This window comes from Phalangium opilio, unplaced genomic scaffold (assembly GCF_054372755.1).
Source record: "Phalangium opilio isolate 3A_F unplaced genomic scaffold, DU_Popi_V2 ptg000042l_1, whole genome shotgun sequence".
NCBI lineage: Eukaryota > Metazoa > Arthropoda > Arachnida > Opiliones > Phalangiidae > Phalangium > Phalangium opilio.
The window spans coordinates 1363426-1378542 of NW_028324166.1; the positions used below are offsets into that span (position 1 = coordinate 1363426).

Below are 15117 nucleotides of genomic sequence, written 5' to 3' on the forward strand. Positions count from 1 at the left end.
TGGACATTTTTTAGGTTTTACAAAATTTTATTTTGCAATCTTGATTTACAAGAAATCAAATGTTGTAACCAAAATAAGTTGGACACTTTGAGTTTTACAAAATTTTATTTTGCAATTTTGATTTACAAGAAATGAAATGAAAGACAAAACGCAACGAAATCAAAATCCAGCAGGAAGCAACCTTCCTTTTTTCTTTAATTGTTTCATCTTTTTATCTTTCTTGTCCTTTTTCTTTTTATTGATGTTATTTTGTCTCTTATCTTGTCTTTCTTGCATTTTCTTATTTAACATTTCCGTCCGTTCCACCCAACCTTTCTTACTCTGAACTTTCTTCTTTTCTCGTTTCTTCAAAGAAGCTTTTATTTTATCGGGATCATCCCGTACTTTTTCGCCTTCCGCTTTTTTCAACACCTAGACACAAAATTAAAAGTTATTTCCAATTGACTCTCACCCAACATACAAAACAAAGTTAAATTGATGGGTTTTTTTTGGATTCAAAGTTAAATGGATGTGTTTTTTGGATTCAGGGTTAAATGGATGGTTCTTTGGATTCAAAATTAAATGATTGGTTCTTTGGATTTAAAATTAAATGGATGGTTCTTTGGATTCAAAATTAAATGGATGGTTCTTTGGATTCAAAGATAAATGTACGGTTCTTTTGATTAAAATTGAAATGGGTTTTTTTGGATTCAAATCTAAATGGTTTTTTTCATTCAAATCGAAATGCTTTTTTTTGGATCCATAGTTAAATGGTTCTTTGGATCAAAAGTTAAATGGGTTCTTTGGATTCAAAGTTAAATGGGTTCTTTGGATCAAAAGTTAAATGGGTTCTTTGGATCAAAACTTAAATGGGTTCTTTGGATCAAAACTTAAATGGGTTCTTTGGATCAAAACTTAAATGGGTTCTTTGGATCAAAAGTTAAATGGGTTCTTTGGATCCAAATCTAAATGGTTCTTTGGATCCAAATCTAAATGGTTCTTTGGATTCAGGGTTAAATGATTGGTTCTTTGGATTCAGGGTTAAATGATTGGTTCTTTGGATTCAGGGTTAAATGATTGGTTCTTTGGATTCAGGGTTAAATGAATGGTTCTTTGGATTCAGGGTTAAATGAATGGTTCTTTGGATTCAGGGTTAAATGATTGGTTCTTTGGATTCAAAGTTAAATGGTTCTTTTGGATCCAAATTAAATGGTTCTTTGGATTAAATATAAATAGTTCTTTGGATTAAAATCTAAATAGTTCTTTGGATTCAAATCTAAAAGGTTCTTTTGGATTCAAATCTAAAAGGTTCTTTTGGATTCAAATCTAGAAGGTTTATTTTTTGGATTCAAATCTAAATAGTTCTTTGGATCCATAATTAAATGGTTCTTTGAATCCGTAATTAAATGGTTCTTTTGGATCCAAATTAAATGGATCTTTGAACTCCGTAATTAAATTATTCTTTGCACTTATAATTAAATGATTCTTTGGATTCAAAGTTAAATGATTGGTTCTTTGGATACATAATTAAATGGTTCTTTGGATCCATAATTAAATAGTTCTTTGGATCCCTAATTAAATAGTTCTTTGGATCCGTAATTAAATGGTTCTTTGGATTTGTAATTAAATGGTTCCTTAAAACGCTTAAATGAATGATTTTGATGCGTTTAAAATAATTTATATTAACTAAATCTGGTTAATAGCTCTTCATAGGCCCTTTCACACCCAATTGTTAGAAATATTGTGTACTTAATAATAAAAGAAAGCAAAGCAAACCTTTTGCCACAATTTACTGTCACCAACTTGTTGCGCTTTATCGGGATCCTGGGATTTTAATTTGGACAATTTTTCTTGTTCCTGCTGAACTTTTTTCAGCGATTTCTTCAGGGCTTTATTTCCCTTATCAACTTTCTTCTTTTTATCCGCCATATTGCTGGTTCCCGCTCCGGCTCCATCAGCCAAATCAAATTTACTAAAAACCATTTTTCCCTCTTTATTGTAAATAGGTTTTGTTTTCAAGCCATTCGTGATCGGAGGCGACGTAGATGCAGTTTTATTGGCCAGGATTTGTTTAACAAATTCCTTTTTCTTTTTGGTTGATTTGTTTTTGTCGTGTTTGTTTTTTTGACGTTTTTTGACGCCATGTTTGTTTCGAACACCTTACAAGTTTGTTAATGTTGCTGTTAAGCGATAATCTTAAATCGATTAACGAATAGTTAATTCTACTAACTTTGCATTTGTTCAATTTTATTTTTTAGCTTTTCTTGTAATTTTTCAATGTTCGCTGACTGAGAAAACTCTGCGAAATTGTCAATACAATCCTTAATTTAATGATAATAATTATAACTAGTGGCAGCCCATGTTATTTGCCCATAGACCTTAATACAGTCAAAGCTGGGAAACTGCCATTACTCTATACTATTTAATCTTACTTGATTTTTTGGGACTTTTTGCCGCTAAAAGCTCAGCCTGAATTTGCTCAACCGTTTTGTGCTGATTAGGGTCGAGTCTAGCACGTTTTTGTTTGCCTTTTGTCGAAATGGAGGCTTTTCTACCTGGTCTAAAACCTAAATAGCTTAAACATTAGCCAAGGCCTATGAGAGTTAACGAAGAAGTAATGCAAACTCGCGCTGGTAGGATTTTACTTTACCTACCTAACCCAACCAACACTTGATTCTGACTAATTAGGCCACGGGGAGTTCGGAAAAAATAGTGAAAAAATTCTTAACCCCCCGCAAGTTGGTCAAAAATTTTTTTGAAAATTTGAAAATTGCATGTACTTACCGCCATTAAGACCGCTACGCGCCTAAACATTCTGCCCTCGATCTTGAAAAACTACCCGGGGGGTAAATATAATAATGACTCGCGACGGAAATCAAGGAGCACATACTGCGGAAATATAGCTATGAAATTTTAAACACCCACTGAAACATTTAGAATTCTCATACCAGGGTAGAAAAATATTTGAAGCGAGCTCCAATTTTAAAAATAAACAACGATATTTTGCTAAATTGCGTAGATTATTTCGGAAGTAAATAAAGATAAACTATAATATTTTGGAAAAGGTGTAACATTATTTGGGAAGTAAATGAAGATAAACCACAATATTTTTGAAAAGGCGTAACATTATTTGGGAAATAAATGAAGATAAACCACAATATTTTGGAAAAGGCGTAACATAATTTGGGAAGTAAATGAAGATAAACCACAATATTTTGGAAAAGGCGTAACATTATTTGGGAAATAAATGAAGATAAACAACAATATTTTGGAAAAGGCGTAACATTATTTGGGAAATAAATGAAGATAAACAACAATATTTTGGAAAAGGCGTAACAATATTTGGGAAGTAAATGAAGATAAACCACAATATTTTGGAAAAGGCGTAACATTATTTGGGATGATAAACAACATATTTTGGAAAGGCGGTCACTTATTTGGAAAATTATATAAAATTTGCTTAAAATGTGGCACTTAGCGTTACCCGAGAAACACCACATGGAGGTGGCCACACGTCGTTTCTCATAAGGAGTTTTGTTTAGGCAGGTCCCCTTGCCTACTGCCGTATATATTTACTGAAATTCCACCAAATCTCGTAAAAATCGGTAAATAATAAATTAATTAAGATGACTCAATTCGAGAACCAAAATATCTAGTAGCCCCATCCAAATATTTTATAAGTCCTGAATGAATATCATATGAATAAAATCTACCCTGATTTTCCGGTTTTTTCATGTAAATGAAAAGATCTGCAACCTTACGTTCGTCCTGCCTTGAACAATCTTTCCAACGAATGATTCGCCAAAAATTGTATTCCGATATTCCATTCAATATGCAGAATGCTACAACTTGCATTCTTTTTACATATGTGCATTCGTCAAAAAATGCACACACAATATGTTCAGGAACGCTGCTAAAATCAGATACATCCTTTCCATTTAGCAACCTTCGCATCGCTGCAACGCGATTACTTTTGAAAGCCATAATTATCAACTTTATCTCAATAATTTTTATTTTTACAAACCGTTAATCCTTTTCACTAAATGGTTTGAAAAAAAAGATCTAGATCTACCTTTTATTGTGGGCAGAAGCAGGTTCGGTTAGGTTTTTGGTTTGGATAGCTTAGGATTTCACTTCACGTGGAGAAAATGAATTTTTGTTCTAGATTTAAAACATCCAAACCCACCGCCGGCACAATGGTTGTCATGGTAACGTGGCAACCTTCTTCTTTGCCATGGCAACGGTTCGCGCATGCGCGAACCGTTTTTAAGTAACAGGTGACCTTTTAAGACAATTCTTTATTACTCATCAGACGCGTTTGAGCGAGCTAAGCGAGAGGTTTAATAAAACTCAATTTTGTGGCATTATTTTGTTGGGAAGAGGTATTTTTGTTGGGAAGAGATATTTTTGGTGGGAAGAGACATTTCTGGTGGGAAGAAACACATTTTTGGTGGGAAGCATTTGGTTTTGTGGCTGGCCTATTTTCAAAAATGGAAAATCCAGCTTTTGAAAACCCTAATTTTGAAACTGCGGAACAGTTTTTCCACAGTGTTTCGTTAAAAAATTGGGGTGGATTTTTTCCATGTATGAACGAAGAGTTAAGGGCCAAATCTGAAAGGGACGCTAAAACTCTGGTGATTTCATTGGACTTGGTTCCAAGCGTTACTTCTTTCAATGAAAGAAAGATCGCTTGTACTTGCGGAAATAAATCCGACGATGGAATTATCGATGGATTTCTTGTGGGGGTGTTTAACAACCAAAGTCGGTTTGGATACGTAATCCGATGTTCCACTGGGCAATCTCGAGCCAACAAGCGAAAGGCTTTAAGGGCATCGAGGAAAAAGGTTCCCGATCATTTGGTTTCCGAGTGTGTGAAGGCTTTCGTCCCCTCCAAAAACACATGGTTCTATAATCAAAATTTGTCGGTTACCGACAATCTTTTCCTCGTTTTCCTTTGGGTTTGTAAAATGAGCGTCACTGACGCTACAACCCATAGTGAATGTTCCTCACGAACAGTTGTGGATTATTTTTCCATGTGTCGTGAGGTAACGGAAATTGTCATTTCTAATAGGGCCGACAAAGTCCAGATTGGAGGACCAGGACTGTTTGTGGAGGTGGACGAAACCTACCTTCATACTCGCAAATACAACCGAGGGGCGGAGTTAGCCGGAGAAACCATTTGTATCTTTGGAATTTATTGCCGGGATACAAAAGATGGTCTATTTTTGAAAGTCAAAAATAAGTCCCGTGCTGTTCTGTGGACGCAAATGGCAAAATATATAGCCCCTGGGTCCATCATCGTGTCTGACGGAGCCCCTATGTACATGAATTGTACGTTAATGGGCTTTCGGGAGCACCTTACCGTGCTTCATAAGTACGAGTTTGTCAACTCGGAAGATTCTCGCGCCCATACGAACAACATCGAGAACCGAAATAGACACGTGAAGGATGCCATTAAGTCCCACAGAACAGACAGGTCATTAAGTAGCTATATGGCTTCTTATTGGTACCGATGCCTATTTTTCAAGGACCAGGATGGAAACTGGCTTCCTCCTGGAACCAATTTTGCTCGGTTCTTGGAAGACGTAAAGTCTTGCTACCCTGGACCGGGCAAAAAAGGCCTTGAATTAATTGAAATCGGGGTCTCGGAGGAAGAGCTGGCTACTCTCGATCCCGAGGCAGAACCAGCATTTTTAATTGCTGGTCAAAACGAAGAAAACACTGCCGAATTCACTGACGAATAAGGCAACGTTTTCTTAGTTTTTGGCAGTAGGCAAGGGGGCCTGCCTTATCAAAACTCCCCGGTTGGGTTATAGCGGCAGTAGGCAAGGGGGCCTGCCTTATCAAAACTCCCCGGTTGGGTTATAGCGGCAGTAGGCAAGGGGGCCTGCCTTATCAAAACTCCCCGGTTGGGTTATAGCGGCAGTAGGCAAGGGGGCCTGCCTTATCAAAACTCCCCGGTTGGGTTATAGCGGCAGTAGGCAAGGGGGCCTGCCTTATCAAAACTCCTCATGAGAAACGACGTGTGGCCACCTCCAAGTGGTGTTTCTCGGGTAACGCTAAGTGCCACACTTTACTGCATAGCCATCGGTATAAACAGTTTTGCAGTTAATAGTGTATAATTTTTTAATATACACTTCCTTCCAACATATTGAAGCCTTTTTAAAATATTGTTGTTCGCCATCATTTGCTTCCCAATAATTGGCCGCCTTTTCAAAAATATTGCTAATTATCTTCATTTACTTAATATTGTGCTTTATCTTCATTTACTTCCCAAATAATGTTACGCCTTTTCCAAAATATTGTGGTTTATCTTCATTTACTTCCCAAATAATGTTATGACTTTTCCAAAATATTATTGTTTATCTTCATTTACTTCCCAAATAATGTTACGCCTTTTCCAAAATATCATTGTTTATCTTCATTTACTTCCCAAATAATGTTACGCCTTTTCCAAAATATTGTGGTTTATCTTCATTTACTTCCCAAATAATGTTACGCCTTTTCCAAAATATTATTGTTTATCTTCATTTACTTCCCAAATAATGTTACGCCTTTTCCAAAATATCATTGTTTATCTTCATTTACTTCCCAAATAATGTTACGCCTTTTCCAAAATATTGTGGTTTATCTTCATTTACTTCCCAAATAATGTTACGCCTTTTCCAAAATATTATTGTTTATCTTCATTTACTTCCCAAATAATGTTACGCCTTTTCCAAAATATTATTGTTTATCTTCATTTACTTCCCAAATAATGTTACGCCTTTTCCAAAATATTATTGTTTATCTTCATTAACTTCCCAAATAATATTATGACTTTTCCAAAATATTATTGTTTATCTTCATTTACTTCCCAAATAATGTTACGCCTTTTCCAAAATATTGTGGTTTATCTTCATTTACTTCCGAAATAATCTACGCAATTTAGCAAAATATCGCTGTTTATTTTTAAAATTGGAGCTTCTTTGAAATATTCTTCTTTGAGAATTGTAAATGTTTCAGCGGGTGTTTAAAATTTCATAGCTATATTTCAGCAGTATGTGCTCCTTGATTTCGGTCGCGAGTCCTTGTTATTATATTTACCCCCCCCCCCCCCCGAGTAGTTTTTCAAGATCGAGGGCAGAATGCGTTTAGGCGCGTAGCGGTCTTAATGGCGGTAAGTACATGCAATTTTAAAATTTTCAAAAAATTTTTTCACCAACTTGCGGCGGGTTTAGAATTTTTTCACTATTTTTTTCGAACTCCCCGTGGCCTAATTAATCAGAATTAAGTGTTGGTTGGGTTAGGTAGGTAAAGTAAAATCCTACCCTCGCGCTTACCCTTTATGGTTTCTTCCGTCGCTTTAAATTTTTGGTCCTCGAGATAATCTAAAACTTCGCCGCTAAAATAGTCTTTCGGTGGAATACTATTTATTAATTTTTGAACGAAATCATTTTCAATTTCCAGTTCTTGTCTAAGGCTTAGCTCCGTTTCCGTTTCGGTTTTGTTATCTTCCTCAATTTGTTTAACTTTCGGACTCTTATTTTTATTACGTTTGGCTACCATTTTTCGTTACTGTTTGAAAAATTAAATTTAAAATTAATATCTTTCAATTTAAATATGGTTAATTAATGTTTTAATTGTTATAAAAGAGAGTAGCCGCAACGCACGTGTGTTTAGTGTTCCTTATGACGATGTAGCAGACGACATCGGAGGTAGGTAGAGAATGAATGAAAAGGAGCTCAGCTGGGAATAAGTTAGAATATATTTTGAGTTAGAGAACGATTTTACATTATTTAAAACACGAAAATTAACATTAGCCTAAGCCTATTTAAATGAACTTTAATAACGGGTTATCAGTTTTAAGAAGTGTTTGAGGCAAGATGTATGTGAAATTAATGAGCTTCTTTGGTGCACAGTCATGAAGTACGGGCTATTAGCCTATTATTATTAAAGGGGCTTACCGGCGCTGTTGGGGGGAGACCGCCCTTAGTTCAGGGGGAAAACATCCAGGTCTTTGGCCATAAGGAATGGCACCACCGTCGCGGTGGGCGGGTAAACAATATGCTAACCAACAGTTCGGCTACCCTTCACCAGGCTGGGAAATAAGGATATTTTTTAAACTAGTCCTTTGGACCAGTGACCCCCTAGTGTCTGAAATTATTTACTGGTCTCCGGACTGGTCCCAGCCTTTGCTCTCCAATAGATTTGCAATTAATAAACTGGTCCCGAGGACCAGTAACCCCCACTTCTTGAATTAAAAAACTAGTCCAAGCAATTAATAAACTGGTTTTGGACCAGAGGAAGTGTGCTATTTCCCAGCCTGCCCTTCACCCCAACAGCTCCGGCCAGCCCCTTTGAATGAAAATGTAAAGAATGCCCATGTAAAGAGCTGGTATTATATCCCACGCCTTTTACGTATAATCTAACTACCACCTTCGAAAAATCTGAAATATATGCCCCCTGTGAAACGTCCACCAAAAACCGCCATAAATATCGCCTTTGAAAAATCCGCCGTAAAAGTCGCATGCGAGAAAAACGCCACATATTGTGGTTTGCGAAATACACGCTATAAACGCTGCCCACAAAATGTCCTATATAAATCCAATCATATAAAATGCACATATATAAAAGTCGTCAATTGAAATATCCGCTACCTATAACGCTAATGGTATTTTCGCTATAAATTACGCTGACGAAAAGGTCCGCTTTAAACGTCCCCAACAAAAACGTTTTGCATAAATGTAGCCTATAAAACTATCCTTTATGAGTATCGCCCATTAAAATGCCCGCTATAATTGAACTGAATAATAGCAGAGGATCAAGTATTCAGTGCAGGCCCCAGTTTTTCGGTGATTTTTCATCACCTTAGCTTTATGGCGTCATGCAAGTCGACACGAAACCCAGTGTATATAACTACACCATAAGTTCATAAGATATGTTGGCTATTAGTTTGTCATTGGTTACTGAGAGCTTGTCTTGAAGTGACGCAGGTCATAGATTCTCGTAAAGCGACGCCTGGTGAGGCACTGTCAAAGGCTTACTACAGACTAAATAGGAAGACGGAAGTCCTGCAAAATTAACCACAGAGTGTAGTCAATTCTGGCGTCGTTCTCGAACTAGATCTCAATAAGTCTCTAGCATACTTATGGAACATATCTCATAAACGTATGCTACACTGATTGGCAATCAGAGGGAAGTGGAACGGATGAAAAGCATTAATTTCACTTGACAAATATTGTATATTGCTTTTTGAAATATATAGGCCATAAATGATTACTACTTATCAGTAACACGGGTCTCTCGCAAAAATGAATTAACGTTTTCGCACGCGAACCTTTCCGATTTAGTTCACAGAATATACCCGGAAATGGTGAACTGTTGCTAAAGAAACACTTCATCGCGTGAGAAGGACCACTATGTTATTCCCTGTTCTAGTCAACGCTATCTTGATATTTCAATTACCAATAAGTTACGGTAAGTTTTTTTGTACCAAAGATGTCCATTTCATTAAATGGATAAATAGATTTAAATATGTTAGCCTTAATGTTATAATTGTTGACTTTATATTATAAAGTCCGTAATGTGTTGTCCTTGTCACATTGTTCCTGTTATCTGTACTTATATCAAACGCAAATCCCATATGACATGTTGACATCATAGTAAACAAAAAAAACTATTAAAAATTGGAAGGTCTAAAAATGACATCCATATCCGGGGTACGTAATTGTGCAGTTGCCTGTAATCTTAAAAGTTAAACCTAGACACACCAAGAGCAAAATTCGAAGATGGTAACGTACTGCCATCTTCGACGTAAACAATACCTATAATCGGTTATTTCTCCATGTTTGTGTTAAATAGTATTCACTTAGTGTCAGAATTGTGTCGTGAATATGACTATTATGATTGGTTCGTAACATTTGATATCCGTGATTTTTTTCGTCAATAAAGGTACTAATTCGTTTTGTAATTTCTTGTTCAGTAAATCTTTGAAATTCTGTGCGACTTTATGTATCTGTTTTTCAAAAAACAATTGGTATGCTGTCCGAAATAAACCAAAATTGGTCCGTGTTCACTTTACAGGATCCTTCGCCGGCATCAATCTAGATCACTTTGTAGTTATGCAGGGATCTCAAATTTGAAATATATCTAGGCATACAGGCGCTAGTAAAAATATCAAATTAGGAGTTGCACCGTTTCTTATTGGGTCAACGGGTTTCGTTGAATGTTTCAAATTCTGATAGTTGACATTGGTACATTACCGACAGACGTGGGCTACATTGCCTTTGGTTCATTTTGTTAAATTAAAGGTCTTGCAACTACTGCAAAATCCCTTGCACATTAAGATTGCATAACACCTACGCGTTCGGAGATTATCTACTCTAGCCAATGGCGAAGGTTTCGTCCTGTAAAGTTGTTTTTAGTAAATCACTATCAACTTTAAAGAAGGTTTAGATTGAAACCTTGCATTTTAGGAGGGGAAAATAATTACGGATCGAGCTACGGTGACGGCGAAAGCTATGGATCGCCAGCTAAAGACGATAGTTACGAAGGGGGCGAAACTAATTACGGATATAACAATGCGTACGAACCAAGCTATCCCGAGAAGGATGGCATTTATGATAAGAAAATTACGAAGAAAAACGACCTCCCAAATAAGTTTCTCAGCAAGAAAAAAATTGTTCACAAATATCCCCATCCACCATCAAACGAACTTGCCTATCCCGAGGGAGAAAACAATTATGTACCAACTCCACCACAGTCCATTGTGGAATATGATAGTTCAGAACCTCCCACTCCAGTAGACCCAGCTTACCCCGAGGACATCAATTACGAATCTCCCACTCCGCCAGAACCAGTTTACCCTGAAGACAATAATTACGAGCCTCCAGCTTCTGTAGAACCAACTTACCCAAAAGATAATAGTGAACCTCTCGTCCCAGAAAAGCCGCTAACGCCAAAAGAACCAGCTTACCCTGAAAACCCAAACGTAGAGCCTCTCACCCCAGATGAACCAGCTTACCCTGAAAACCCAACTTACCCGGAACCTCTCAGCCCAGATGAGGCAGCTTACCCAGAAGAACCTCTCACCCCAGATGAGCCAGCTTACCCAGAAAACAAAACTATCCCCGAAGAACCTATCACCCATGAAAACCCAACAAACCCCGAAGAACCTGTCACCCCTGAAAACCCAACAAACCCCGAAGAACCTGTCACTCCTGAAAACCCAACAAACCCCGAAGAACCTGTCGCCCCTGAAAACCCAACTAGCCCCGAAGAACCTGTCACCCCTGAAAACCCAACTAACCCCGAAGAACCTGTCACCCCTGAAAACCCAAATAACCCCGAAGAACATGTCACCCCTGAAACCCCAACTAACCAAGAAGAACCTCTTAACCCAGATGAGCCAGCTTACCCCGAAGAACCTGTCACCCCAGATGAGCCAGCTTACCCCGAAGAACCTGTCACCCCAGATGAGCCAGCTTACCCCGAAGAACCTGTCACCCCAGATGAACCAGCTTACCCCGACGAACCTATCACCCCAGATGAACCAGCTTACCCCGAAGAACCTGTCACCCCAGATGAACCAGCTTACCCCGAAGAACCTGTCATCCCTGAAAACCCAACTAACCCCGAAGAACCAGTCACCCCTGAAAACCCAACTAACCCCGAAGAACCTGTCACCCCTGAAAACCCAACTAACCCCGAAGAACCTGTCACCCCAGATGAACCTGCTTACCCCGACGAACCTGCTTACACCGACGAACCTGTCACCCCAGATGAACCAGCTTACCCCGAAGAACCTGTCACCCCAGATGAACCAGCTTACCCCGAAGAACCTGTCACCCCAGATGAACCAGCTTACCCCGAAGAACCTGTCACCCCTGAAAACCCAACTAACCCCGAAGAACCTGTCACCCCTGAAAACCCAACTAACCCCGAAGAACCTGTCACCCCAGATGAACCAGCTTACCCCGAAGAACCTGTCACCCCTGAAAACCCAACTAACCCCGAAGAACCTGTCACCCCTGAAAACCCAACTAACCCCGAAGAACCTGTCACCCCTGAAAACCCAACTAACCCCGAAGAACCTGTCACCCCTGAAAACCCAACTAACCCCAAAGAACCTGTCACCCCTGAAAACCCAACTAACCCCGAAGAACCTGTCACCCCTGAAAACCCAACTAAGCCCGAAGAACCTGTCACTCCAGATAAACCTGCTTACCCAGAAGAACCTGTCACCCCAGATGAACCTGCTTACCCAGAAGAACCTCTCACCCCAGATGAACCTGCTTACCCAGAAGAACCTGCCACCCCAGATGAACCTGCTTACCCAGAGGAACCTGCCACCCCAGAAACCCCAACTAACCCCGAAGAACCTGTCACCCCAGAAACCCCAACTAACCCAGAAGAACCTGCCACCCCAGAAACCCCAACTAACCCAGAAGAACCTGCCACCCCAGAAACCCCAACTAACCCAGAAAAACCTGCCACCCCAGAAACCCCAACTAACCCAGAAGAACCTGCCACCCCAGAAACCCCAACTAACCCAGAAGAACCTGCCACCCCAGAAACCCCAACTAACCCAGAAGAACCTGCCACCCCAGAAACCCCCACTAACCCAGAAGAACCTCTCACCCCAGAAACCCCAACTAACCCAGAAGAACCTGCCACCCCTGAAAACCCAACTTACCCCGAAGAACCTGTCCCTCCAGAAACCCCAACTAACCCAGAAGAACCTGCCACCCCAGAAGCCCCAACTAACCCAGAAGAACCTGCCACCCCAGAAACCCCCACTAACCCAGAAGAACCTGCCACCCCAGAAACCCCAACTAACCCAGAAGAACCTGTCACCCCTGAAAACCCAACTAAACCAGAAGAACCTCTCACCCCAGATGAACCTGCTTACCCAGAAGAACCTATCACCCCAGAAGAACCTGCTTACCCAGAAGAACCTGCCACCCCAGATGAACCTGCTTACCCAGAGGAGCCTGCCACCCCAGAAACCCCAACTGACCCAGAAGAACCTGCCACTCCAGAAACCCCAACTAACCCAGAAGAACCTGCCACCCCAGAAACCCCAACTAACCCAGAAGAACCTGTCACCCCAGAAACCCCAACTAACCCAGAAGAACCTGCCACCCCAGAAACCCCAACTAACCCAGAAGAACCTGTCACCCCAGAAACCCCAACTAACCCAGAAGAACCTGTCACCCCAGAAACCCCAACTAACCCAGAAGAACCTCTCAACCCAGATGAGCCTGCTTACCCAGAAGAACCTGTCACCCCTGAAAACCCAACTAACCCAGAAGAACCAGTCACCCCAGAAACCCCAACTAACCCAGAAGAACCAGTCACCCCAGAAACCCCAACTAACCCCGAAGAATCTGCCACCCCTGAAAACCCAACTTACCCCGAAGAACCTGTCACCCAAGAAACTCCAACTAGCCCAGATGAGCCTCTCACCCCAGAAACCCCAACTAACCCAGAAGAACCTCTCAACCCAGATGAACCTGCTTACCCAGAAGAACCTGTCACCCCAGAAACCCCAACTAACCCAGAAGAACCTGCCACCCCTGAATACCCAGCTTACCCCAAAGACGACTATAGTAACGAACCTCCCACTCCTGTAGAACCAGCTTATCCCGAAAAAGACAATAGTTATGAACCTCCCACTCCTGTAGAACCAGCTTATCCCGAAAAAGACAATAGTTATGAACCTCCCACTCCTGTAGAACCAGCTTATCCCTTGGGAGAAGGCAATTACGAACCTACCGTACCACCCGAATCTGTTAATTACGAACCAATCTATCCTGAAGGCGAAAGCAATCCAGAACCGAGCCAATTCGTGCCTTCTGAGGAACCACACGTTAAAACAAAAGGAGAAATAATTATCGAAGATGAAAAGGTAGCTGTTGATATACTTGGCGAACTTGAGAAAGAAATCGAAGACGAAGTGGTCAAGAAAGAACATGAACGCGAGGGAATCAAAGCAATCGAAGAAGTTGAAAAATCTGTTATTCAGAAAGAGTTCGAGGCCATTGAAGGAATGTCAATCCCAAACCCTTCGGGGTACGGTGAACCTAGTGGGTACTCTGGATATGGATCTCCAACGCCTCAAGGGTACGGCCCACCAACTCCTCAAGGCTACGGCCCACCAACGCCTCAAGGGTACGGCCCACCAACGCCTCAAGGCTACGGCCCACCAACGCCTCAAGGCTACGGCCCACCAACGCCTCAAGGCTACGGCCCACCAACGCCTCAGGGCTACGGTCCACCACCGCCTCAAGGCTACGGTCTTCCACCGTCAACCTCTGAGGATTATATTTATTATCGTGGACAACGCATTCCAATATCTGTCATCGAAGAATATCAGCAACAAGAAAGTGACAGCGAAAACTTGCCAAGACTTATAGTTGGAGTTAAAAAATTGTAAGTGTAATTCTAATTGAATAATTACCATTATTAGTTAAACCGACTCGGGTCCCTACCCTATTGAGCCATCGCTTTTATGACATTCAGTTATTTTGCGAATAAACTAGTACTAAAATGCGCTAATGTGAGGGACTAAAAAAATCGAGGGTCATTTTTGACAGTTTCTATACGATTGTACGAATTGTTCTTAATGTTCAGAAGTTGGATGCCTTTAAAAATATTAAACCTTTCTTAATTTCAAATTTCAGTTTTGGCGCAATTGGAGAAGGAATCAATTCATTTTTAGTCATTTTGGGTCTCGTACCATACTGAGATCACTACGATTATTTCCTACCTTCATAAAACCATGCCGGAAGGACATCCTAATGACTAAAGCTAAATTCACCGCCTCACATTTCATTTTAATTTATTTTTTTCTAATGATGTACAAATATTTATTCTACAAGTTGAATAAATCAAACAATTTTTCACAACTGCTTTTGATTGAACCGCGATGCACGCTTGGGCGTTTAAATGAAAGTAGGAAATGTCAAATCCAACAACCACAATCATCATCGTAATAAACGTTACGTTTTACAGGTACAGTCCAATTTGTAAATAAACTACTATGCGTCTCGTTTTACCTGTGGCTGTATTTTTATTAATACCACAGGTTGTGTATGCTAAAAGGTATTATATTCCTTGCAAACCCTTACCTCTCAGCCAGTGAGAATTCAACCA

At 40.1% G+C, this 15117-nt stretch overlaps 2 protein-coding genes across 2 annotated transcripts; one reads left to right on the forward strand and one right to left on the reverse strand.

The window, feature by feature from the left end:
* Positions 1-86: 86 nt before the first annotated feature.
* Surf6 (Surfeit locus protein 6) lies at positions 87-7682 on the reverse strand. The gene is made up of 6 exons (XM_089836146.1): positions 7632-7682; positions 7302-7536; positions 2412-2546; positions 2210-2278; positions 1756-2138; positions 87-411 (listed from the first exon to the last, which is right to left on the reverse strand). Exons 2-6 carry the CDS (start codon positions 7525-7527, stop codon positions 160-162), a joined length of 1065 nt encoding a protein of 354 aa, XP_089692272.1. The 5' UTR covers positions 7528-7536; positions 7632-7682; the 3' UTR covers positions 87-159.
* Positions 7683-9380: 1698 nt separating this feature from the next.
* On the forward strand, positions 9381-15005 carry LOC149678132 (uncharacterized). The gene is made up of 3 exons (XM_089836993.1): positions 9381-9438; positions 10437-14394; positions 14646-15005. Exons 1-3 carry the CDS (start codon positions 9381-9383, stop codon positions 14707-14709), a joined length of 4080 nt encoding a protein of 1359 aa, XP_089693119.1. The 3' UTR covers positions 14710-15005.
* The last annotated feature ends 112 nt before the right edge of the window (positions 15006-15117 follow it).

Excerpts from the sequence above, each read along its gene's own strand:
- Surf6 (XM_089836146.1), bottom strand. The coding sequence starts at position 7,527 with ATGGTAGCCAAACGTAATAAAAATAAGAGTCCGAAAGTTAAACAAATT. Across the intron at positions 2,279-2,411 it reads AAAAAGTCCCAAAAAATCAA|AGTTTTCTCAGTCAGCGAAC; the intron begins GTAAGATTAAAT and ends ACAATTTCGCAG. Across the intron at positions 2,139-2,209 it reads TAAAATTGAACAAATGCAAA|GTGTTCGAAACAAACATGGC; the intron begins GTTAGTAGAATT and ends CAAACTTGTAAG.
- LOC149678132 (XM_089836993.1), top strand. The coding sequence starts at position 9,381 with ATGTTATTCCCTGTTCTAGTCAACGCTATCTTGATATTTCAATTACCA. Across the intron at positions 9,439-10,436 it reads TCAATTACCAATAAGTTACG|GAGGGGAAAATAATTACGGA; the intron begins GTAAGTTTTTTT and ends CTTGCATTTTAG. Across the intron at positions 14,395-14,645 it reads ATAGTTGGAGTTAAAAAATT|TTTTGGCGCAATTGGAGAAG; the intron begins GTAAGTGTAATT and ends TTCAAATTTCAG.